Here is a 24186-nt window from a genome sequence, read left to right on the forward strand (position 1 = left end):
TCGGAGAAGAATTTTTTGATTCTTCAACTACAATGGAAAGCAACCTAACAATTCCAAACAACCGAAGACCATGCGCTTCGAAAGTCTGCTCTAAATTCCATTGACTGATAAATGGTATAGGTGGCTCATCAGGTGGCCTACGTGTGCCATTTTCTGCCCTAAAAACACTCTGCGGCCATCAATTATTCATGTATATTCCTGTGCAGTAGATTACTTTAGCTTCCCAACGTGTTTCACATTCCTGGTTAATGTTGGTACGTGTGATCGGCGGTTCCGTTCCATGTGCGTGTACTAGACAGTCAACGTTTGAGGGCGAATGCTTCAAAGCTGAGATTCCATCCAAATTACCCATTCTTATTCTCAAATCTTGAGCCTACCTTGACGCTTTCTCATCAATGTGCGCCCTTCCTAAAAATTTGACCTCCCTGATTTTTCTATTTGGCTCAAAGTTACAGAAGAAAAAACAGCATTAATTTGAGAAGATGTTTAGTTTCCAAAAAAAAAATATAAAGCCAATTAGCAACCGATGAAAGAAGATGGGATTATAAAAGAATGGACAAGGAAAGTGGAAGGAAACCTAGTACCCAACAGGCGTCATGTGGTAGGCGTGGAAGATGCAAAAAGAGGGAGAGTGATGATAATGGTATTGATGGGAGAGTGACGCCAAAAGCAAACGCGGGAATTTAGTGTAAATGATAAGTAAGCTCCACAAATCATGATGTTACGCGTTTCCGGGAATCAAGAAACTTCCACCCAACTGAAATCCCCACCAGGCGCCTCCCAATTGGTAGTCCCAAAGTTCCTTGGACACGTGCCTTCCGCAAAATTACCCCCCTTTCTTTCTGTGAAAAGCCCACCACAATCAGTTACTCTTATTTATCAATATGTCTTCCAGATACCTTACACGTGTCGCCACGTATCTTCTCCGTCCACACCCCTGGTTACCTCTTCCTCAACCACGGTTAACTCCCATTTGGGTTGGCTTCAGCCACCCATATTTATCAGCTGCCCCCCAAGTTGGTGAAGTCTAAAGCTGTGTTGGGAAAACTGAATTTGCTTCTTGTAGCTCTACCTTCTCTCATACTCTTTTTCTCTCACTATTCTCAATTCACTGTTTCTTTTGGAAATTGGGCAGAAGGTTTTCCTGAAGATGGGGCTCTCTAATTTCCACAGCCCAGCTGAAGGTGTGCTTCCTGTGCTAGTAATGAACACGGTTATGTCAGTGGCTCTGTTGAAGAACATGGTGAGATCTGTGCTTCAAGTGATGGGTGCTAATGGGAGCTCTCCCAATTTAGAGGAAGGCCCATCAAATGAAGAGTACTCACCAATGTCAGAGAATGCCAAGGAGAGAAGAGTATCAGTAACCCAGTTCAAGTCTTTGTGTCACAGCAGGTCTAGTGTCGGCAGGAGTGAGAATGCCTGCAGTGCAGGCAGTAGTGGCACTGGCACTGGCACTGGCACTGGCAGTGGATGGTGTTCTTCAATGGATTGTTGTGTGTGTCTGTGTAGGTTTGAAGCCGAGGAGGAGGTTAGTGAGTTGTCTTGCAAGCATTTCTTCCACAAGGGTTGCTGGGAAAAGTGGTTTGATAACAAGCATAGTAGCTGCCCTCTATGTAGGTCTATCCTCTAAATGATAAGGTAAGTGGGCATGTAGGGTTTTTGGAGGAATACTTTTGTTTTGTCTTGTACTTTTTTCCTCTTCATGTTAGTTTTGAAAATGCTCAGGGAATGTAGTGCGACCGCTTAATGTATGTGTATGAAAGTATCAAAAGATTTCAAATAAAGAACTAATGAGGGGTTGAAGCTAGCATCTTAACATCTCTTATGTATGGTTTCTGATCTCTGCTTGCAAAGAATTATTTTTCCCATGTTCCTTTTAGTGTGTTTTCTCAGCAATGGATTCGACCCCTCTTCTGGTTTGCTAGAGACCCCATCCCATCCCATCCCATCTCATTCCTGTTGTGATTTCCTGATATCAACTTTAGGGAAAGAGGGTTATCATTACTTACTGGAGCTGCAAATCATAAGTGGACAAATCAGATCAGGTCATGATATCCCAGTATGTGGGTCTGATTTGGTTGGGGCCACATCCAATGTTGTCCTCGATCTCTAATCAGTGCCAAATCTGCCGAAACTAGGTATAGGAGACGAGGATGTGTGTTGGCTTGCACCATACATAATTTTGCTGCTTCTACCGTGGAGGGGACTTTTCTGACTCCCAAGCCAATACCCGCAACTTGGCCCACGGATGGGAGCTTCAAGAGGGCAGGAAAGGTCACTATCAGTAAATTATTGTACCTGGAAACCGTAAAATTAATTGCAAAGCATTTGGTGTAGACCTCTCAGACTGAATTCTAGGGCTTTGTTCTACTGGATCAGCCTTGGCCACTTGGCTGGCCTTCTAGACCAAAAGATCTGGAAGATGTTGAAGTTACATTTTACCCGAAGAACTTTGAGTTGTACAGTATCTTCTTCTGATGGATTCAACTCTAAAAATAAAACTATACTTTGATGGCTATCTTATGTTTCATAATTACAAGCAATTGCGATTTTCCTAGCTGGTTTGATCTTCCCCTAAACATGGGCTTGTAAGCTAAGCTGTTACCAACTTCTTGGGGTGCAAGGGCACAAGTTGAATACCTTCCAAGAAGAGGCTATAAGATATCAATTTAGCATTGGATTGCGCTGAAATTAATCTTAGGTACCATTTTTTCCTTACCACTAAACTGAGGCTGTATTGAAATTAATCTTAGCAACAGAACAGGTTGTATTGAAGTAAAGCATTCACTATTATACAACATCTATAACAACAAGAGCCAGTACTTGAAGACACTATAGTACCCATTCATTACATAGTTTATTGGTGTGGGTACAGAGAAAGAAGTCATAATCCATGACCTAACTTTCAAGATAGGCACTTAGCACAGAAATCATCTACGAGCTGTGCAAATTTATTGATGGGAAACCCATATAACGCCTATAGATGTGGTCCTGTGGACTCACTCAACTAGTTCTCCCATATAAACTTCGTGTGCTCTAGTTTGATGAACTGATTAGCCTCTGCATCCACGTCTTCTTCATTGGCTTTGTAAATCCTATTCCTACCACGTTCAGTAGCAGGCTCGATCGCAATCATTTGACCCCTGGTCCAAACCTCTGGAACTCGCTCAGAAGCGTAGTTACTTGGCTTAGTGTGCCCCGTGGTATCGTAAACCTGATGGTTGTCAGTTGTATACCAACCACGCTTGTGGTTGCCATGGTGGTGGGACATTTCAGAGGACATTTTCTACTAGTTGGGGGGTTTGAAAGCAGACGCTCTGTTTTTCTATATGGAGTTGCTTACATTTTCGACTACATTATATAGGCTATTGTTTTTATTCCAAATTGATAAGTATGAATCCGATGCCTTCTCCATTTGATAGATATCAGAGTTACAGGTCAAATTTTGAGGCGGAAAGATGGTGATAGGGAGAAGAGAGAGGGGCGGTGGGGGGAGAAATGCCGGTGTAACTGGGGCTTGATGAATCTTTAAAGCCCTTGAAACTTTATTCCAAAGTTGGAATCACCGAACCTGATGTCGGATATGACCCTTGCAACTCAAAGGGGAAGCATTCTTCTCATTAAAATATCTAAGATTTCAAGTCCTGTTGTGGGTGAACAAGAACCTAATCTTTCTAGAGTTAGGTGGAGTCATTGGGTTTGAAATGTTCAACAAATGTGGAGTGCCCAATTTGAATTGATGTTGCATGAATTCAAGTTGGGATGCGTGTTGATACAACTAGATGAATGCATTTTGGAAGAAGCAACTTTTTTATTAAGACAAAAATATGTTGGGATTGAATTGAGGCTAAACAAGTTGTCAAACTAACGGTTTTGGATAAGGTGAAATTGTAGTTAACATTGCTGGTTTTAATGCCAAGTTGAACAAAACAAAGAATCAATATTGGCAATGTTGGAATTAGAATATTATTTAAAACCACATTTGTCAATGTTTGGTTTAGCATATATGGAGAATTATACTTAAGAGCATTCAAATTTTCAGCTTACGTTACCGACTTCAACAAAAATCTCAACATAAAATAGGTGAAATCCAACAAAAGAAAATAAATGAATAAATAAAATAAAAACCTATCTAACCTAATAACAAATAATTAATTTTTTAAATTAAAAATAGTTAAACAAGGTTGAGGAACAACGATGTCATTTTCTTGACTACAAACCTTTGTTATAATAGAAAAATCTAAAGTCTAAATACGTGATAATTCTAGTCACGAAACTTGAAGATAAGGTTGCCACAATTTTATCAAATTTGTAGTATTTTAAGGTTGTGTGTTAATTGTTTTTAGATTAGAAGGATTAATTATTTATTAAATCTAAAAAAACCTTATGTAAATAAATCAAAATAAAATACAAATAAATATTTCTTAAAATAAATCCATTTAAATTTCAAAATAATTATTGATTTTTAATTCAAGGGTTCCACAATTCAACATCAGGTATGGAGTTTTATAGGAATTAAGAATATATATTTTTTTATATTTAGAATGCATGATGTAATGAGATTAATTTGAGTTCTATACTATTGATTCTTATCCTAACTTTTAATATTTTATTTCATTTTGAATTACCTAATTGGTGAATGGATGTGAAATCTCGATTTGACTTTGAACAAATAATATAATAATGACAAAATATTAGATAAGTAATAAAAAATTACCAAAATTCTTTAATATGAATATACGACATCTCCTAAATCACTTTTAAAACAATGTTTTATTAAATAAAAAAAAGAAAAATAAAACAAACTATGACAATATTCAAAGTCTTCTTCTTCGTTCAAAATTTGAAGAAATCTTTCCCCCACCTCTTTGAAACCTATAATTAGAGTTTTTATAGGAAAACTAAAAAACTAACAATTATTGGTCCTTATTTTCCAAATAATTATGTAAAAATAACTAAAAATTTTGATTTCTAGTCTTATCGGGCCTATTTAGGGTTGATGAAATACCAAAGATGCAACTCCCAAGGTCAATGAAATAAAATCTCCATGTGGTAGTGTGTGATTTTGAAATTAGGGTAATTTCAAAATCATAAGTTAAATTTTTGAAATTGTCATTCAATTGTCTCACATGTTGAATTATTGACTTCTTAAAATTCAAAATCATATGTGACATGTGATTTCAAAATTAAGGTAATTTCAAAATAATCATTCAACTGGATTCCTGACTTCTTGAGTTTCAAAACCATATGTGACGTGTCCTAAAATTATCACAAAATGTGCTTCAAAAATATTTTCAAAATTAGGATGTGTTGTTGCCAAATTTGAGTTCTAAATTCTATTTTAAGTTTGATTGCATTTACTTCAAACCTTCTTTGTGGTTGTTTTTTCTCCACCTCTCTCCATAACATTAAGTTATCCCTTACATGGATGTCTATCCGACATAAGGTCCAGGTCATGGGTGACACATTACATGCCTGCCTCCAGTTTCGATGTGGGAAAGTAAGTAGTGTTTTTCCAAAGCAAAATGCCTTGATAAAGGGATTTGAACCTGGATATTTTGCATGCAAGGAAAACTAATAGACCAGCTAGCTATGCGGGCGCCATTTAAAAAAAAAAGAAAAAAGCATTTCAATTTATCTATACATTATTGTAAAATTTAAAATGAATATAAATATTTATGAATTAACTATAATAATATTAAAATAATATAAATAAAAAAACTAGTAATTTTGTAGATAGTAAAATATATAGCTATTGAAATCCAAATAAATTTAAATAATAAAATCTTATTTTATCTTAATAATTACAAATTTCATATTTAATAAAATTAAAATTACTAATAATTTAATAAATCTTTTTGTTATTCTTATCATAATTTAAGCTACATGATGAAATATTTTTAATTATTTATATATATTTTTAATTTCTTATAATTATTTTTAATTTTAATTATATATTTATAACATCAGGGATTTAATCATGACTCGACCAACTATTAAACTAGTCTAACTATTAAACTATCAACTAATATATATTTTTTGATTTAATGACTATTTCATACTTTGGAAGCTAAGGCATACCATATTTTGGGAAGTGACGCTTAGGACTTATCGGCTTGAAAAATAACCGAATAAAAATAATATTTCTTGAGAAATAGTACATTTAATAATCTTCATTCTTGGATAAGTAATTTCAAACTTAAAAGATAAATATTTTTTTCAAACGGTAGAAAAGTAATAATGAAATAGTCACTAATTTACAATATTGTTCAATTATTTAAGTCAATTTAATATATGCATTTATGATTATTTTAAAATATACAAGCTTTGTAGAGCAAAAGTATTGGTTATATATTATATGATTAATATTGAATTCCATATATTCTATTAAACATTTCATTATTTTTAAAATATATTACTATCTTTGAAAAACATTTGGATCTAGTGTAAGAATAAGAAAACATAAAATTGAAATAAGTCGATAAGAACACCTTTTAAAGTACTAAGTGATACAATATGATAGAATAAACTCTTATAGAATAAATTTTCAGTGCTTGTGAACCTTTAGGTATTGTCTTTTTCAATGATTGTTCAATTACCCTTTTTCCCGCAAATGCAATGTAGGAATTGAATTCGACAATAAGATATTTCCTAACATACCAAGACTTATTTTGTCACCCCACCGGTAGTAGGAGATGTAATGATTGATACATAAAATAACGTTTTACTTTATTGATAATCATAAAGTAGAAGATGTTTCAATCATTTGCATCAAACTCAAACTTCTTTCTTACATGTGTGCCCCTTCGGAAGAACATACTATAATAAGAGGTAGAAATTCATTGATGACATATTCTTTCAAACAAGTGAACCACCATTACCTTATGTCATGAACTTAGATCATCCTCTATTTATAGGCACGACCATCCTCTATTTATGAATTCTTCTGAACTCTCAAAGGCTCCTTACATTTCTAAAATTCTTTTTAAATTTCTCTGCACACTTGTCTTCCATACTAGTGTAGAGATGTGTTAAAATCTCAGGTTTTTTTAAAACTTTCTAACACTTCCCCTTTTGTGTAGAAATATGTGGATGTCTTTAGGCTAAAAACTTCTTACTCCTCTATATAAGTTTAAGGGAAATGCATTTTGAGCATATTATAACACTTAGATTTATTAGTCAATAACATTTCTATGGATAACAGTTCTTTCAAAAACAATTTTATAAAGAATGAGTTAATGTTTGCCATTAAAGAAATATTTTGAAAGTAAGAAGTGACTTTTAAAATAAGACCCTATCAAAAGTCCATTATGAAAGAAAAATCTTTGATGTCTGAAAATAAAAAAAAAAAAAAAAAAAAGTTTTGACATTATTCTTAGTAATATGTTATCTAACTAAAAGTGGATTTTTCAAAGAATTACGTGTTTCTCGTTATTCTTTCATTTTCAAAATTATTCCAAAATGAGTTGTAAGGTTATGTTTGGTTCCGTGTCAATTTGAAAGAACATACGGAAAGAAAATACAAAAGAAAAGTAAAAGAAAAAAGAGACAATTGTGTTTTCAACCCATATAGGTATCATAATTAAGATAAGGTCCTCTAATCACTCATAATTGTTGATAAGGATATGAGATAGTAATTGACAAAAATACTCACTTGACTTATTTTTGTCTTTATTCTCCTACTTGCTACCATTTTTTCTTATTTAACCATTTTTTTTTCATTATTTTTTTAAACTCTTTTATAAATAATTGAAAATTTAACATTATTTTTTATTTTTAAATTATAAATAAACAAAAATTATATTAATGATTCAAAAACTATTTTGGAAAATACTTTCTAAAAAAATATTAATTTAAATAAATAAAAATACCATTTAATGATTAAAATACCATTTAAAATAAATATATTTACTATTTTAATTTTTTTTATACTAAAAAGTATTTTAAAGTTTTTTTTTTTTTTTTTACTATTATAAAATAAAAAGTTTAATTTTTTTTAATCTTCTTCCTTTGTTATTTTAATAACTTTTTGAACATGACTTTTAGTAATAAGTTATATGAAATGTTACAAATTTGTTTATTAAGGATTTTTTTTTAATGATTTGAATTAATTGAAAATTTATTAAAATAAGAAAAAGAAAAAGAAATGAAGAGGATAGATGGAGAGTTTTTATTTTAAGTACTTAATTAAAATATTTTCATATGACCTAATTTTAGAAGTGGATTATATTAATACATAGTAGAGATTGAATTTTTCTTATATAAAAGGGTTAAAAGGTATATTTACTTATTTTAGTTGAAAACAAGTAACTAAAAATTATATAGATTATATTTGAGTTTGGTTTTAAAACATTTTTCTAGTTTTTTTTTTTTTTTTTAAATTTTTTTATCATATTTAAAATTATAATCATATTTATCAATTTTTTTACTAAGATTATCTTTAATTCTTTTAATATATTTATATTCATTTATTTAAAAAATGAAAAACTAATTTTTTTTTTTTGTAAGCATCTTCTATTACATTTCAAGTAAAAAATTAGATAAGTTTGAAAGTCAATAAAAAAAATTAAATACCACTTTCAATAGTTTTTAGATAAAATTTTATATAATATATTTTATTTGAAATTTAATTTCTAAAGTTTAACTAAAAAATAGTATTAACAATTTTCTTATTGTGTCAAAATACTTTGCATTAATCTATCTAGATAAGAAAAATTATTAATATAATATTAGATCTTCATATCTTAGTTAATTTTTTCAATAAATTTATCTTTGTAAAAATTTTAAAATAAAAACATTAAAAATTAAAAAGCTAAAAGGATACATACATATATATATATAATAAAGTGAAATGATAGTCAATTTTTAAATTTTTTTAAATATGGTTAATGTAGAAAATATAAAAAATAATTAAAAATAAGAGAAAAGTATAAATGAAAAGGTAATATAAATTTAAAATAAAAAATGAAAATTAAACTAAAAGATATATACAAAAAGATAAAAAATATTTGGATGAAAAATCACAAAATTTTTATCATTACTTATAATAAGAGCAAAAAGATTCAATATCTTTAAAAATGAAAAAAAAAAAAAACATTATTGCTTTTTATTTGAGATAAAATAGAAATATAGATTGGAAGAAAAAGAAAAAGAAAAAAGTTAGAAATGAGTAATACTTAATAAGGAATAGAAAAGGGAAAAAAAATACAAAAAAAATTAAAATTCACACTCACTTGTATCTATGTAAGGGTTAAGGGTATTTTAGGAATTAATGAAAGACAATATTCATCTTAATTTTTATACTTTGTTTGGATTTTGGGCTTAAATATACATGATATATGGACCAAATGTTAAAGGGCCCAAAACACAATTCTCCTAAGAAAAAAAAAGTGAAGAAAAAAAAAAAAAACAGATTAAAAGTCAATAAATTATTTTTATTTGCTACATTAAACTCATTTTACTTATTTTAATTCATCAATATAAAGATTAAATAATTTTAAAATATATATTTAACTAATCCTAATTATATTTTATTTTCTTCATATTTTTTTCTTTAGTTAGTATTTTCTAGGAACCTAACCTAACCTAAGTGTTAGTTAAAAAATCATTTCAAATAATATTCTAAATTTTTAGAATTTTGTGATATACTCAACTTTTGTAAAGAAATCAATTATAATTATTAAGAAGTGGTTTTAAACCTCAAAAAATTACTTTTAACGGAATACAAAAATTGTTTATATATTCATTAGATTATTTATGATAAAAAGATATTATATTGTTCTTAACCCAAAAAAACTACTAACTTATTTTTATATTGATAAAAAGGATAATAGCTAAAATAAAATAAATGATTAATTAAATTACTATATATATATATATATATATTGTTTTTAGGATATAAACTTATTTTTTTATCAATTTTGGAACTTGAGAGATATCGATAAGATAATTGATAACCAGTTAAAAAGTAAAAATTTATATGATTACGAAATATATATTTTTTTTAAATAAACAAGATATGAGTTGAAATGAGATATAATTAATATTTTATTTGTCTAAAAGCTTAAATAAAAAATATGCTACTTATTAAAATGTACCCCATAGTGTCACTTTTATATAATAACGACTTTATTTAGTTGTGGATTTAATTAAATTTCCATAAACTTTTATATTTAATAAATGGACATCACTTGCTATACTTGGAGTTGATAGTAGTAGTAATACATGCATCGTTACGTGTCTTTCAATAATTGGATTAAATAAATTTCTTAATCCCAATCCCAATGCAAAGATGTTTGAAGAAACCAAAATGCAATTCCATTAAGGTTAGGGAGTATAAAAAGATTTGGTCGGAGAATATGGAGAACCGATGGGATAGAAATTACAAGCATGATGGGATTCAAGTATGACCCAAAAACCCAACCTTATAAAATCCTAACTCTACGCTAACCCTACCATTTCCTGCGCCCCTTTCTCAGCGACGACGGTTCTGCTGGTCTCAATTCCCCACACTCGCCAGGTCTGCTCTCATTCCTCCATCTCCACTTTATGCGACCATCCTCACGTGGTAGGAATGTTTGACAAAGCCAATTCTGAGAAAATCACATATTACAATATGGTGGAAGTTTTTACACTTCACCTTTGAGTGAAGGAGGGTTTCTCTATTTTAATCAAAAGCATATAATAAAACTAAAAATCTTTACGCTACATGTTTGTTGAAAAAATTGTTGGTATTATATGTAAAAATTATTTATTTATTTAGGTTCGTAGAATTGAGTTCGAATCCTACCATTGATGATACCCTCAATTTATCGGTGTTAGCTGTTGTAGGAGTCAGCACTCGAGGTTTGTCCCTGTAGAGAGTCTTAAGGGCTCCGGCATAAAAGGTTATCGGTTTAAAAAAACAAAAAAATAAAAATAAAATTTATTTATGTTTGTAGAACATTATTCTAGAATTTTTGATGCAACATGGGTTTGTATTCTTTCCATGTATATTTAAGTTTTTTTAAGTTAGCGTGTATTTAAATTTGAGGTGCTGATATGGTGTGATTTAAGAATTAGAACTTGCATAATAAGTACAATTCTATTTTCGATAAAAGCATATCTTTTGTGACATCTGGTCAATGCCATCATAGAGCTATGGTTTCATTCTGGGATTGGTCTTTTAATATCCACGGGCAGGCATCTTTTGTTACTTGAAACATTCACTAGAATTGCATAGTTGACAAAATTGCATTTTTTTTTTCATCTGATCTTTGTTAGAATGGATGATGCACTAGATGGACAACAAGGAGGAGAAGCAAAATGGAACATGATACCGTCTGGGAGCAAAAGGCGGCAATGGTCTGAGAAAGAAGAGGGGGCGTTGATTGAAGCTCTTCACGAATTATGCAGAGCTGGATGGAAAACAGACAATGGTGTCTTTAGAACTGGATATGCAGCTGCTTTGGAGAAAGCAATGGAAAGTAAGGTTCCTGGTAGCAATCTCAAGGCCAGCCCTCATATCGATTCAAGGCTGAAAGTATTTAAGAAGCACTGTTGTGCTATAGCTGATATGAAAGGTGCAGCTGGTATACATTGGGACAATGAGGACCACATGGTGCTGTGTGACAATGATGATGTATGGCAGCAATGGGTTGAGGTATATTTAGTATTTTAGCTCACAAAAAGAAAAAAAATGGTTAAGGAAAATGATTTTCTTATATTTGGTTTTACGATAAAAAATACGAAAAATAAAATAAGTATAATTAAAATTGGTAAGAAATTTATATATTTTTAAATTATTTAATCTTTGCATAAAAGTGTTATATAAGTTAAATGAGTTTAAAGTAGGATATGAAAATAATTTATTAATTTTAAATTTATTTTCTATTTTCATTCTACTTCTTCTCTCTATTTTTTTTCTCTTGCCTTTTTCTTAAATCTTTATGGAACCAAACATAGCCTCTATAAATTACAATTCAAATGTTTTGTTTAGTGATTTTCTTTAATTACAATGCACTTACTATTGTTCTCTCAAATTCATGTTGTTACAGAGTCACCCATATGCCAAGGGGTTAAGAAACAAGCCATTTCCTTACTATGATGACCTCTGTATCATATTTGGCAAGAATGAAACAAATGGAAAAGGTGTTGAAATGGCAACTGGTGGTGCCAAAGCCTTGGGTCATAAGGTTGCAAATAATGATGAAGAGAATGGGATAGGATCAGGTGGATCCAGTGACACTGATGTTCTCATACATGATGTTCAATCACTTCAAGTGCCAGTGCAAGATAGTTCAAAATCTACCCCCTCTAAAAAACGGAAACGCTGTGGCAATTGCTTGTCATCAGAAGCAGAGGAGTTGACCAAGATGTTAGGGACATTCCTTGAGCAAAATAAGGGGCTACTTGCTGTATTCACTACACTGCTTAAGGCTAAGGCAGCAGCAGCTGAAAAAAGAGCAAAGCTGAATGGAGAGTTGATGAAATTATCTCTTAATTTACAAGCGCGACTTCGAGCGGCATACATGATTGTCTGTGATCCTGCAAAAGTTGACCTCTTTTTCAGCCTTCCTGATGATGAAAAGGCAGAGTGGGTATCAATGCTGCTCTTAGGTTTGGTTTAGTGTTATGCTCTTTTCTTTATATATTTATTTTGAACACATTTTTGGGCTGAGTAGCCTGACTTATGTACTTCTAGTGTTGTTTATTTTCAGTTCTTGGCTTTATTTGGCTAAATCTTAGTATCAAATTGCTTTGCTTTTGTTATTCTCGGAGCCTATGATTTGGGGTTTAACCCCATATTCTGATGTTTGTTTATTTTATTGTCTGTTTTGGAATTTGGATGGCTAAATGAATCCTTGTATGGCAGGCATTAATTAATTAGCGAGGACCTGTTTCTACCAGATGATGGTTCCCTTTACAACACTAAAGGCACAAAAACAAACATCACAACCACCAATCTGTTTCATACCAAAATCATTGGATGGTGTGATGGCTGAGAATATATATGTCCAATGAGATTATTATTGTGGTTTACATGCAAACTCTGTAGAAGTAGCTAGAAGGCACACTAGACAGTCCAGGAATATGATACAGAAATTAAAACATTACATATTCATGTACTTAAGATACTAGCCAAGCCATTAAGCTAGGCCGCACACTTCAGTTTTTTATGAAGACTTTGATAACATCAGATGTCTCTTCCTCAAGGCCCTTCATCAGCCATGGACCTTTCTGGTAGCCCCTATTCTCGGTATTGCAAACCTGCCGGTGGTGACAATTGTTAGCAGAGGTGTGATGCTCATATTTCACCACCTGCACCACCCTGGTTCTCACAGGAACATGTACTTCATGGAAACGGTGCATGACCACAAAATCATTGTTAGAGTTGATAGGCAACTTTTCACTGTGGTGCCAGCCGTTTTGGTGACTGCTATTGACATGCCATCCCCCTGATTGCAGAGTGTGGCCTTCCTTAAACATGATAGGGGGGTCGTCCAACAGCTGTGGAAATTCGATACGTGGCTTTAGCAGCAGTCGCGGACCTGAAACATAATTGATGGAGTCATTTTCTGAGTGCCATTCCCTCGGGTGCAGAGTATGGCCTTCCTTAAACATGATATGGGGGTCGTCCAACAGCTGAGGAAAATCAATACGTGGCTTTAGCAGCAGTTGCGTACCTGAAACATGACTGTTGGAGTCATTTGCTGAGTTCCATTCCCTCTGGTGCAGAGTGTGGCCTTCCTTAAACATGATATGGGGGTCGTCCAACAGCTGAGGAGAATCAATACATGGCTTCACCAGCAGTTGCGTGCCTGAAACATGATTGTTGGAGTCATTTGCTGAGTGCCATTCCCTCCTGTGTACGATACAGCGCTGCTGTTGGAAGCGGACACCCTGTTGCATTCGGTTCTTCTGATACCTAACAACTAATCTTTGATGGTTAATGGGGATGCATTTCTGTGTGATTCCAAAGGCAATTTATAGGCTTTAACGATTAACTCTAGTAAGATAAGAATGCATCTCATACCCTTTATCGATCTTGTTCAATGATATGCTTTTTGACTGGTGTCAGTTGGATAGTATATTCCCCATATTGGAGGACCTGAAAGTTTGGGAGGTCCAATGGGATTGGAAAATATATCTCACCAGAGGCAATTTGTAATTAAGGCTTAGATATTTGGAATGCTGAGAACCCATATATCTGGAGAAAATAACAACCCTGTTCTAAGAGATCAATTTAGAAGGTATAAATAAAAAACACAAAGATCCAAAAAAGACTACAGTAGAATACTAGAATGTGTCAAATAGAAATATGATAAGCTATGGAACCTGTTGGTCGGTAGAAGATGGTGGGGCCAAGGTACGACCAGATGCTCCAGATCTGATCCTGCAGCTCAGGGGAAGGATAAATTAGAATCCCATTCCCTGCTTCGCTGTCACAAAAGCATGGGGCATTTTCCTTGGATGATCAACTAGAGTCGCGGCATAGGATAGGGATGACCCACATCAAAGATGGTTCACATGGATCTTTGGGACTAGGTTCCTAACAGCTTGCATTGGTCGGTTACTTGCAACCCAAACTTATAGCAACCATGTGGAATTAAGTCCTGAAGTTTCAGCTGTCACAAATTATTTCCAGGAAATTAAAGGTGTAATTCGCATCTGTCAGTCGTCCACCATGGTTCACGGGGGTTTGGGTTTGAGAACACAATACGTGGGAATCAGCCCCACGGAGTTGCAATTTTGAAGATTGCAAAATTTGAGGTACAGTGGAAAATTGGAACCACCCTAGGCTGAAAAAAGTTGACGCAGCATCCAAATGCCATGTGAAGGCAAAGTCAATGGGGGTAACAGCTTGGGTAGAAGAGGTAGAGGCGTTTAGACTCAACACGCGATAACTCGGAAGAAGAGGATTGTTGCTTATTTTGGAATAGGTCAAATCAATACATGCTGTTGCAGACTCTACACAAGGGGCGCCAACTGAAACACTAAGAATTAATCAATACATGGTTGGAACTTTCTACACCACACCTCTTCTCACGAGGCCCCAATCACAGTCAGCTATCTCATCAAGTAAAACAACCCTTCAATTTTTATGCATGATTCACTTATCAACTACAGTTTCTGGCATGTTACATGGTCCTGAACTCTCGGTTGTGCTGAAATGGCTTGAGTATGTCTTGTTTCTTTTATCCCAAAATATCGCACTGAAACAATCTCTTGGCTTGATACACTCCTGTCTCATTATATTTCAGCCTTGTAAACTATGGCAGTCAGGTATTGATTCCATTTAGGAAAAGGGTAGTAGGACGTGCCAACCTTAATACACAAGAAGTACCACAAAAAAGAAAAAAAAAAGAAAAAGAAAAGGGATTCAGGGTTCCAAATGAGATGTCCAAGATTCCTTTATTCAAAATGAGAGGCGTTTCCAACCTTGAGTATATAATAAAACCAGCGGGGTTCGTCTTCGAAGGGGAAAAAGAAAAAAAAGACAAGAAGATAGTAGGCAAATTGAATAGGAAAATTTTTATAACATGCCTAAAAGGGCTTAAGAACATGTTCTCAGCAACTTTTCCATTTCTTCACTTTGTTAACCATCCAATGATCTAGATTGAATGGGTTCAAACCTGTTACTCTAATGATCTAGATTGAACATGACCTTAAGAATGGATTCCAGCCTGCGAAACAGAATGTGGAGACTAGTAGACAATGCTAATATCACAAGTTATATTTTGCCCAAGAATCCACCAACATTAGCAAATTGCAAGAAGTCTTTTAAGGTGGGGAATCAAATGATGGTCGGAGTTACCAGACTAAAGCCTCCTTAATGGTAAGGAAATGCAACAGACTCCGCAAGTAACAATAGATTCAACATTATAATCAATAAGAGGTCCAAAAGCAATGAAATGGTACAAATCAAGGAGTTGAATTGCAACATATATGGATAAATTAGTCTCAAAACAAAACTTCCCAAGGGAAAAAGCCCAGGAAATGTCAATCTCTTTTGGTATGTACTTTAGGGGAGCATGCCACACCATGGCTAAGTAATACACAAGCACCCTGCCACAGACCCACAACTTAGCTATTCTAATCACAGGAAGCTCCCTGCTCTGCGAATGGATATACTCCACCTTGAATGAAACCTAATCCAGAAAAGTTATTTACATAATTTCACCCAGGAAATCTCAGAATTCATCCAATTCTCCAAACATTTCCCAAAGAATGATATAAATTTTGTTGGACATAAGGCACAGTTGTCTCAGTGACACACCGCAGTCATCAATTGTTCAGTAGAACCCTTCATGAGGAGTCACACAAGCTGCACCTCCAACCTTCACAAAACCCGACGTCAAAACTAGTCCGAGAGAATTAGCCACTTTCTCTTTCTCTAAAGCAGTTCCCAGGCAAGAGAAATTTATACTTCTTAGCATTCTCCAGAAGATATGATGGAAGATGAACAGCTGAGTATGAATGAGGAATTGGTCCCAATTTCCCAATGATCTCCTTGAAAGTATACTCCTCAGGAAGCATGTCAAATAGGTCAGCCCCCTTGCAGATTACTTTCTGAACTCTTTCAGGATTCAAATAATGGGAGAACCTCACTCGATCAAAATGGCTATAAGCTTTCATCTTGAATATGAATTCACTGATATGGCGAAAACAAAAGCTACAATGCCATCCTGCATCTGCCAATATGTCATCTGTCTGGCGGTAATGTGCATACCTAGTCTTACCAGTCTGATACCTGTGAACTGATGCCCTCCAGCTGTTGTTGTCCACGAAAAACTCAAAAGAATATAGGTAGTTCTTCAGCCGAAGATGTAGGATTGGCGGAATGTCATCACACCACCTCAAGAGATTGATAGTGTGTTTGCTTGGTATCTCATCAACATCTGACATAATCAACAAGTCATCATCTGTAATACCGGCTATTTTCAGAAGTTGATCCAATGCTACTCGTTGATATGCTTCCTCAACAAAAGGGTTTTCCCCTCTCCTAAATCTTCCCCCAATAGTCCCATAGGTTAACCGGGGCTCAACAAATTTGAACTTATCTCGATTACTGGCAAACACAAGAGGTTTTGGGAGTCCAGTGAATGTTGAATTTGACTCCAGGAGAACAAATTCAGTGATGTAAGGATATAATTCTTTCCATCGCAGGGTAAGAATATCCAGTTCATTACTAAACAGCACCGCATCAAAAACACGCCTTGGGTATTCCCGGATCCCCCAACCATGAAGTTTGCAGAGGTTCTCCATTGTCACATTCTCCTGATAATAATGTGTGATATCATGGAAGGGTTTTGGTGGTGATTCCCATAGTGGCCGCAGGAAGTAGGATATCTTCTGCCCATGCACGTAGATACCAAAGAAGCATGTGGGGACAAGGACAAATAGAAAGATGTAGGTTTTAAAATCCAAGCCTCGTAGGATGCAGCGGAGTCTCGACATGCTTAAAGCTCTGCTAGATTCCTGCAGAAGACATTTTCAAAAACTTAGAATTACTTGGAAAGAATGGTATACAAAACTAAAATTTCTAGAACTAGCTTCTCTTATCACACAATTTCAAGAAAAACCAAACCAAACGGAGTTAAAGGCATTGGTAGACAAAGCACCCAAACATGACGCTAAATGTAATTTTGAAATTCCACTTAAAATGCCTTAAATCAGAAGGCCCTGATTGTCAGTATACCATGATCTGTTCTAATTAATTCAATTCAAGGTTTTGGTAAATTAAACAGAAAGGAATCGTCAAGCAAATTTTGGTATTGCATTGATGACATTTTGCAGCAAATTATTCTCAAAATTAGAAAATAAGGCCTAATGTTCAAATCATCAAAAAAAAAATTGTAATCCGTTTGAGAACTAATGCCCAAATCTTCAAACAGAAAATTCAACACTTTTCAGGGTAAAAAAAGCACAAATCAAGAATAAAAAAGTCAAGAAATTCCCACAAATCAAAAGGACAACAATGCAACAACAAATCTAGGAAGAAGACAATAGAGGTGAACTTCTGAGAACCATTGAATAAGTTAACCCTTTGTTTGGAAGTTTGGGTGCTGGGCAGCCGGGATGACAAAGGAAAATAAAATAAAATAAATTGAATCTCACACGGATTAAAGACCAAAAATGAAAATCTCATCCTAACAAGGCCAAATAATTGCATTAAGCATGGTTGAGTAAAGGATTTCGTTTTCTATGGTCCCAAACAACAAAATACCCAAAAATATTGAAATTTTCGATTTTATTTATTTTCCCACATCTTCCCAGCAACCAAACAGGAGCTCAAAGAACAAAAAAATCCGAAATCAAACAAATCCAGAAAGGGAAAAGAGAGCTACTCTGAAGAGGGAAAAGAAAATCGCCAATGGGGTTTGAACAAACAGATCAATTATGTCGAAGTATATAAAAATAACTTTTTAGGTAAAAAAAAAAAGGGGGCAAAGAAAATACCTGACCACAAACATCTCCACAGATATCATCCGTCTTCTTGGAACAATAGTGATCTCCTTCACTCCCCAACATGAACATTTTGTCACAGAATTTTTCTACCGTCGACACTTCCTCGTCCTCTCCTCTTTTTATGTTTTGCAAATCCAGCTCCAAACAAAACACAGATCAGCTTCTAATTTCGACAGAAATGGGCAGTGGAATTCTAGCCGTTTGCACCTCCCTCTCTCCAAAAACTCCCTCTTTCTCTCTCCACAATTTTTCCCAAATCAAAACATCCCTGGTTCAATATCCATCAGCAGGGAGATAGAGAGAGAAATGGAGGGGGGATAGAGAAAGACACCTGAGAAATCTCCAAATCGGTAACCACAAATCCTGATTTTTGAAAACCCAAAAAAAAATCTTATTTTTTTTTTCAAAAAAAAGGAAGGGTTTAAAATACAAAACAAAAAACCCTAAGTATAGAAAAAGGCTGTGCTGTGCCTCTCTGTTAATGGGTGGCAGTTGTAAAGACTACTCACAGGGGAGCCGTTTCTCTTGTCTTCTACCCCACCTCCCCTTTTATTTAAAAAATATCCTCTCTTCTAATTACGCGCTTTTACGATTTGGCCCTCCTCACATCTGCTTATTATAGCCTGGAGATAGGGTGTTTTGGTAATTCGAAGAACAATACGGTTTGGCTGGGTCCCCACGCGTCTATTGACTGGCTCAAGACAACTGGTGTGGTGTCCTGGTTGATTTGTCAACAATTATTTTGCATCCAGGAATTGCTATCGCCAGGGCAACCTCTCTCCTCCCTCTTCTCTCTATTTTTTTTTAAATTTTTTTAAGTTTAGTGAGATTTAGTTGGGTTCGGACACGTGGCGGACATGCTTGACGTGTTGGCCGACTTCTACCAAGTCATGGCGGTTTAGGATTGGCTGTCAATGACGAAATAACGTCTTGATTTTGAAGCAGTGGTAAAAGAGAAGCGCGTGGGGAGCGCCGTGTTGGGAAGAGCGTGGGAGGCAAGGGAACCCTATGCCTTCTGACACCTGTCAAGTGGAATAAGGGGAATCGTGGGTCCCGCCATGCTTCGTCCAGTGAATCAGTGTTTGGGGCGCACCCTCACCCAAGATTCCCCACACATGCTTAATCATTACAATTTCGAAAAATTCCCATTTACATTTTCATTTGATATTTGCTCCTCCCTATTTAATACTCATTTTTATCACATGTAATTTATAAGAAATTCCATCCCGTCTAGGAATCACACCCACAAAACACAAGTTATTTCATAAATTTTAAATAAAATATTTTTCTAAAATCTATTTAATATTCATATTTATCATTAATTTTTTTTGTTTTTATCTTATTATATTTTTTATTCCTTCAAGAAATTAAATTATTTTTTTAATTTTTAATTGTTTACATGATTTTTTATTTTTTAAAAATAATTTTTAATATATTGAAAGTTTTTTAATTTGTGTTTGAGTTTTATTGAATAAATTTTTAATGATGGTGTTTATTTTTAGATGTTTAATCATTTTAGACTTTGATATTGAATTAAATAATCATGAATTTATCATGATAACTTAGATTATTAATAATGCTTCAATAAAAAAAATTCAAATAAATTTTGTTGAAAGAATTATTGATTTTTTTTTTATAGAAAATTTTAATTTTTTTCTAATTGAATTTATTAAATTCTTTTAAAATTTTGAAAGTGTTTTGACGTTGAATTAAATAATGATGACAATTTAGGTTATTAACAATTTGAAAAAATATAAATAAATTTTATTAAATTTTTTTAGATAAATTTTGTTATAAAATATGTTAAGAAAAAAGTATAATATATGTACAATAAAATATAAATGGGAAAAACTAATTGATTTATGAGAAATAGACTAAATAGCCTTTCTGAAAACGTTTCATTATTTAATAATACATACTACAACATATTACGTGACTCTCAAGTTTGGCTAGGAGGGGAATCTAATCAGTGACAAGACCTTAAACAAATTTGGAGTTGGACAAGTCTATGGTTGGCATCTTGTTTGGAACCATCAACATATTCTTTTGATAATAATAATAATAAAGGGCAGTGTGATACCTAATCATGTAACTCATATGCCGGGTGGATTGCCTAAGGAATGCTTTTCTTGTTTTTATTTTTATTTTTTTTAATTTTTATTATCTAAACTATCGCTTCCTTATTTGCAAATGTCAAATAATTCCTCAGTCATCTTCAAAAAATGAAGTAAAATAAGGGTTTAATTAATTGCATGGTTGGTTGGTGGGAGGGGGAGGGGGATGGAGGGGAGGGGAGGGGAGGAGAGGGTCAACTCTTAGATGGTTATGGAAGCCATCTTAATTCCTAATCATTTAGTTAGTGAAACATGGTGAGAGTTGCACCAGTCGAGGTGTTATTTGACAAGGGCGCTTCCGGAGGAGTGAACTTGGAAAAACATCACATGCCATTCATTTGTTTAAGCAGAGGGACGATGTAGCCATTTGTGACACGGGGGTCGAATTTTGAATATAAGAATTGGATTTTGGAGACGCCCACACATGGCGAATGTTATTGATTTGGAAAAAGTGGATGCTTTTATACTATTGAATTTGTCAGAGCACAATATGAAGATGATTTGTTGAAAAGTTCCAAGGGCTTGAAATGGAGTTGGTCGTTATTAATATGATGAGAAAATATAATCATGAATATTGAAAATTGTCCCATTCACCCCTGCGTGTTTTCTACTCCAGAAGGGAGGAGGGGACATGTCTCATTTCCTCTTAATTTCCGCTACCCTTCCTCTTTTTCTTTTCATTTGTTCCCTACCCATCTGCCACCTTGACCTCCCTAGTCAACATTGTAATTTTAATTAAACCGGCCCATCAAAACCATTTTTATTGGCTCTTTTAGTTCTAAAAAGTTAAAAAAGAGATGGGTGGTGCGCCTAGACGCAACCACCATGTCAATTGGGTTAGTGACTCCTTTTTTGCCTTCTGGCCTGACTCTCGTCAACCTTTTGCTATCTGCATTTCGCTTTATCATGCCAGTTAGCGATTGAAGAGGCACAGCACATGATTTCCAAAGGAGTTGAATGGGCAAGCTACGACCAACCCACCTCTTCGTTTCCCTTCTACTCCTCGATGTATATTCCACCTCCCCCCTTTAAGAAATTGAATTCAGTAGACCCCATGACTGGGCAAGTCGTTCAACCGTCAAACAACAGAAAGTTTTGATGATAAATTCGAGTCATCCATGGAAGCAACAACGACGCGGAGAGGGGGCCAAAAATGACTCAGATAGTGAGTAGAAGTATTCAATAGGAACATAAAGTCACACCCAACCAACTGTGGCCTTTTATCATGTATGTGCTAATCAGGAAGAAAGAAAAATATATGTTAACATTCAAGAGTAATCACATCTTTCAGGTCAGGCTGTAAGTGATATCCCGTGTCTATTCCTTCCAAAACTGCATGATACACACCTCTGAACATTACATCTTAGATAAAATCTGCTTCCCTTGTCATCTATCACTCATATTTTCATATTGATTAAGTGGAACATTTGTCTGTTGTTTGAACATATCTTTTGGTCTCTGATCATCTCCCAATAGATTATTACCCTAGTCAATTTTCCCCCCATGTATTTGAATGCTAGGTTGGCTCTCCTACCTGCTTCCCCAACTGGGTATTAAAAGGTCAAATGAAATGGTAGGAGGATTGCTTGCCTTTCCAAAAACATATCATGTGCTTTTTATTTTTTTTCCTTTTGATTCTTCAAATGGGAGGAACTTCAATCTAATAAAAGGCGCAAAAGCCTGGACCACATAGCTTTGAAGAAAAGGGGGTGATAGGCATTTTCCACCAGCTGGGTAAGGGAACAAACAGATTTATGATGCTCCAGCAAAAGCCAACACCAGATTGTCACTGCTTAAGCAGACTTTATACCCCATAATCATCCATGTTAAACTACTCGTTTGTCCTAAAATTTTAAATGAAGTTGTATACAGATGATGTATAGCATGCCTATTTGGGCTCCTGGAGATCACGCTTGGGTCCTTGACTTGGGTGCTTTCTGCTGTTCTGCCTGTCTCACATGCCATATGCAAGATGCTAACTAGAAAAAAGTACATAAAGTGGAGTGACGCTGCTCTTGCTTACCCAAGGATGTTGTCAACTATCACATTAATTTGTTTTCAAATCATGTGCTCGTCACGATTCCACAAGCACAACTCAGCCTTGCACTCATGGCATCCAAAATCATTTGATTATTACTTAGAACCGTCCATTGTGAATCTGCAAGCAGGTCATTTTTAGTACTATTCTTGATAACCAAGAATAAATGAAGCTAAGAAAAATTCTGGGAGTCAAAATAATAATGAAAATAGAAGTGGTGGACTGATCAAACCTGTCAAAAATGGTAGAATGGACAAACTTGAATATGTGATTCTCTGCCACACCACGTCTGCTAGCTGCAATTGGTGAACATGGTGAAAGTATGTCCGTGAATACTTGTCTCCAGTATTTTATTTTCAAACAAGATGCCCTGCGTACTGCTTTGGAATGTGATTAAAGAGGCGTACTGTGCATAAGGTCAGTAAGACGTTCCTTCCAAACCATTATGCCTCGGAACTCTTGGTTAATAATATGATATGATATTGTGAGTTAACAATAAGGAAAATATGTAAGTTGTGTAAATTAAATTGTATGAATGAAGTAAGATTAAGATGGTGTTTGTTTTTCGGTTGAATAGAAAAAGTTGAAATATTTTAATATTTTCTATTAAGTTAAAATAACTTATTGATATCCATCAATATAACTAAATTAAACCTAATGATAATACCCAGTATAATTGAAGTGAACTTATTATCACCAGGTTCAATTTAGTTATATTGATTGATATCAATAAGTTATTTTCAATTTAATAAAAAAAGTTAAATATTTTAACTTTTTTTATTTAACAAAAAAAATAAACATTACCTAAGTTTATAAAAATAAAATAAAATAAGTCTAATTAATTAAATGAATAAAAGTTCCAAATCAAACTAACTCCTAAGCTAAAGATATCAATATCAAGCCCAAAACACATTGAAGGGCACAAATTTGATTTATTTATTTATTTATTTATTTTGTGTCTTGATTTGTTCAAAATTAGAATATGAAATCATTTAGCCATTATTCATCGAAAGATCAATCAATAAAACTCAATACATTATTGCATCCATTTCCAGCACCAACTCTATGCCTTAATAAAATTATAAGAACCTAAATACTTTTATATAGTCACGGTAGTTATGAAGAGATATTCCCTTCATGAGGCACCTTTAAAGGTTGATATATATGATAGCCTTTTGTAAGATATTTTTCTAGATCTCTTTTCAAGAAGACTATTTTGTTTTTTTCTCCCTTATTCTCCTTCTACCCCCCTTTCTCTTTCCTGTGATTTTTCCACCTCCAACAATTCCACCAAATGTGAGAATCCTCTCTCGCCCTTTTCCCTCTTTCAATGTGAATGAAAGGCACCCTCTATACTTTTTTAAAGCCCCTCCCAGAAGTCTTCACCCGCATTTGTACCACCTCATTTTTTTCTTTTCAAAATAGACTCCTTCCTTCCTTCATCTTCTATTTTATAGTAATTTCAAAAGGGAAAAAATTGTGATTGGTTGCCATCTTTGATTTTTATTCATTGATTCGTTTACTTTTCTGAGAGTGAACCAACCCACACGTCATGTCTTTACAATGTCGACATCTTGTAGACCT

The 24186-nt window shown here is 33.9% G+C and overlaps 3 protein-coding genes across 3 annotated transcripts; 1 reads left to right on the forward strand and 2 right to left on the reverse strand.

Annotated features, from left to right (window-relative positions):
• Positions 1-11263: 11263 nt before the first annotated feature.
• On the forward strand, positions 11264-12608 carry LOC117915103. The gene is made up of 2 exons (XM_034830673.1): positions 11264-11641; positions 12036-12608. The coding sequence occupies exons 1-2, from the start codon at positions 11264-11266 to the stop codon at positions 12606-12608; spliced, it is 951 nt and encodes a 316-aa protein (XP_034686564.1).
• A 306-nt stretch (positions 12609-12914) lies between these two features.
• On the reverse strand, positions 12915-14143 carry LOC117917814. Its single transcript, XM_034834226.1, has 2 exons — positions 13665-14143; positions 12915-13529 (listed from the first exon to the last, which is right to left on the reverse strand). The coding sequence occupies exons 1-2, from the start codon at positions 13888-13890 to the stop codon at positions 13147-13149; spliced, it is 609 nt and encodes a 202-aa protein (XP_034690117.1). The 5' UTR covers positions 13891-14143; the 3' UTR covers positions 12915-13146.
• Positions 14144-15840: 1697 nt separating this feature from the next.
• LOC117917807 lies at positions 15841-18931 on the reverse strand. The gene is made up of 2 exons (XM_034834215.1): positions 18442-18931; positions 15841-17460 (listed from the first exon to the last, which is right to left on the reverse strand). The coding sequence occupies exons 1-2, from the start codon at positions 18517-18519 to the stop codon at positions 16357-16359; spliced, it is 1182 nt and encodes a 393-aa protein (XP_034690106.1). The 5' UTR covers positions 18520-18931; the 3' UTR covers positions 15841-16356.
• Between the last annotated feature and the right edge of the window lie 5255 nt (positions 18932-24186).

This window comes from Vitis riparia, chromosome 1 (genome assembly GCF_004353265.1).
Source record: "Vitis riparia cultivar Riparia Gloire de Montpellier isolate 1030 chromosome 1, EGFV_Vit.rip_1.0, whole genome shotgun sequence".
Lineage (NCBI taxonomy): Eukaryota > Viridiplantae > Streptophyta > Magnoliopsida > Vitales > Vitaceae > Vitis > Vitis riparia.

Bases quoted from the DNA above. Each gene is read 5' to 3' on its own strand.
- LOC117915103 (XM_034830673.1), top strand. From the start codon at position 11,264: ATGGATGATGCACTAGATGGACAACAAGGAGGAGAAGCAAAATGGAAC. The intron at 11,642-12,035 runs GTATATTTAGTA...ATGTTGTTACAG, and splicing joins TATGGCAGCAATGGGTTGAG to AGTCACCCATATGCCAAGGG.
- LOC117917814 (XM_034834226.1), bottom strand. From the start codon at position 13,890: ATGCAACAGGGTGTCCGCTTCCAACAGCAGCGCTGTATCGTACACAGG. The intron at 13,530-13,664 runs GTACGCAACTGC...ATTATGTTTCAG, and splicing joins CTCCAACAGTCATGTTTCAG to GTCCGCGACTGCTGCTAAAG.
- LOC117917807 (XM_034834215.1), bottom strand. From the start codon at position 18,519: ATGTTCATGTTGGGGAGTGAAGGAGATCACTATTGTTCCAAGAAGACG. The intron at 17,461-18,441 runs GTATTTTCTTTG...TGTCTTCTGCAG, and splicing joins GTGGAGATGTTTGTGGTCAG to GAATCTAGCAGAGCTTTAAG.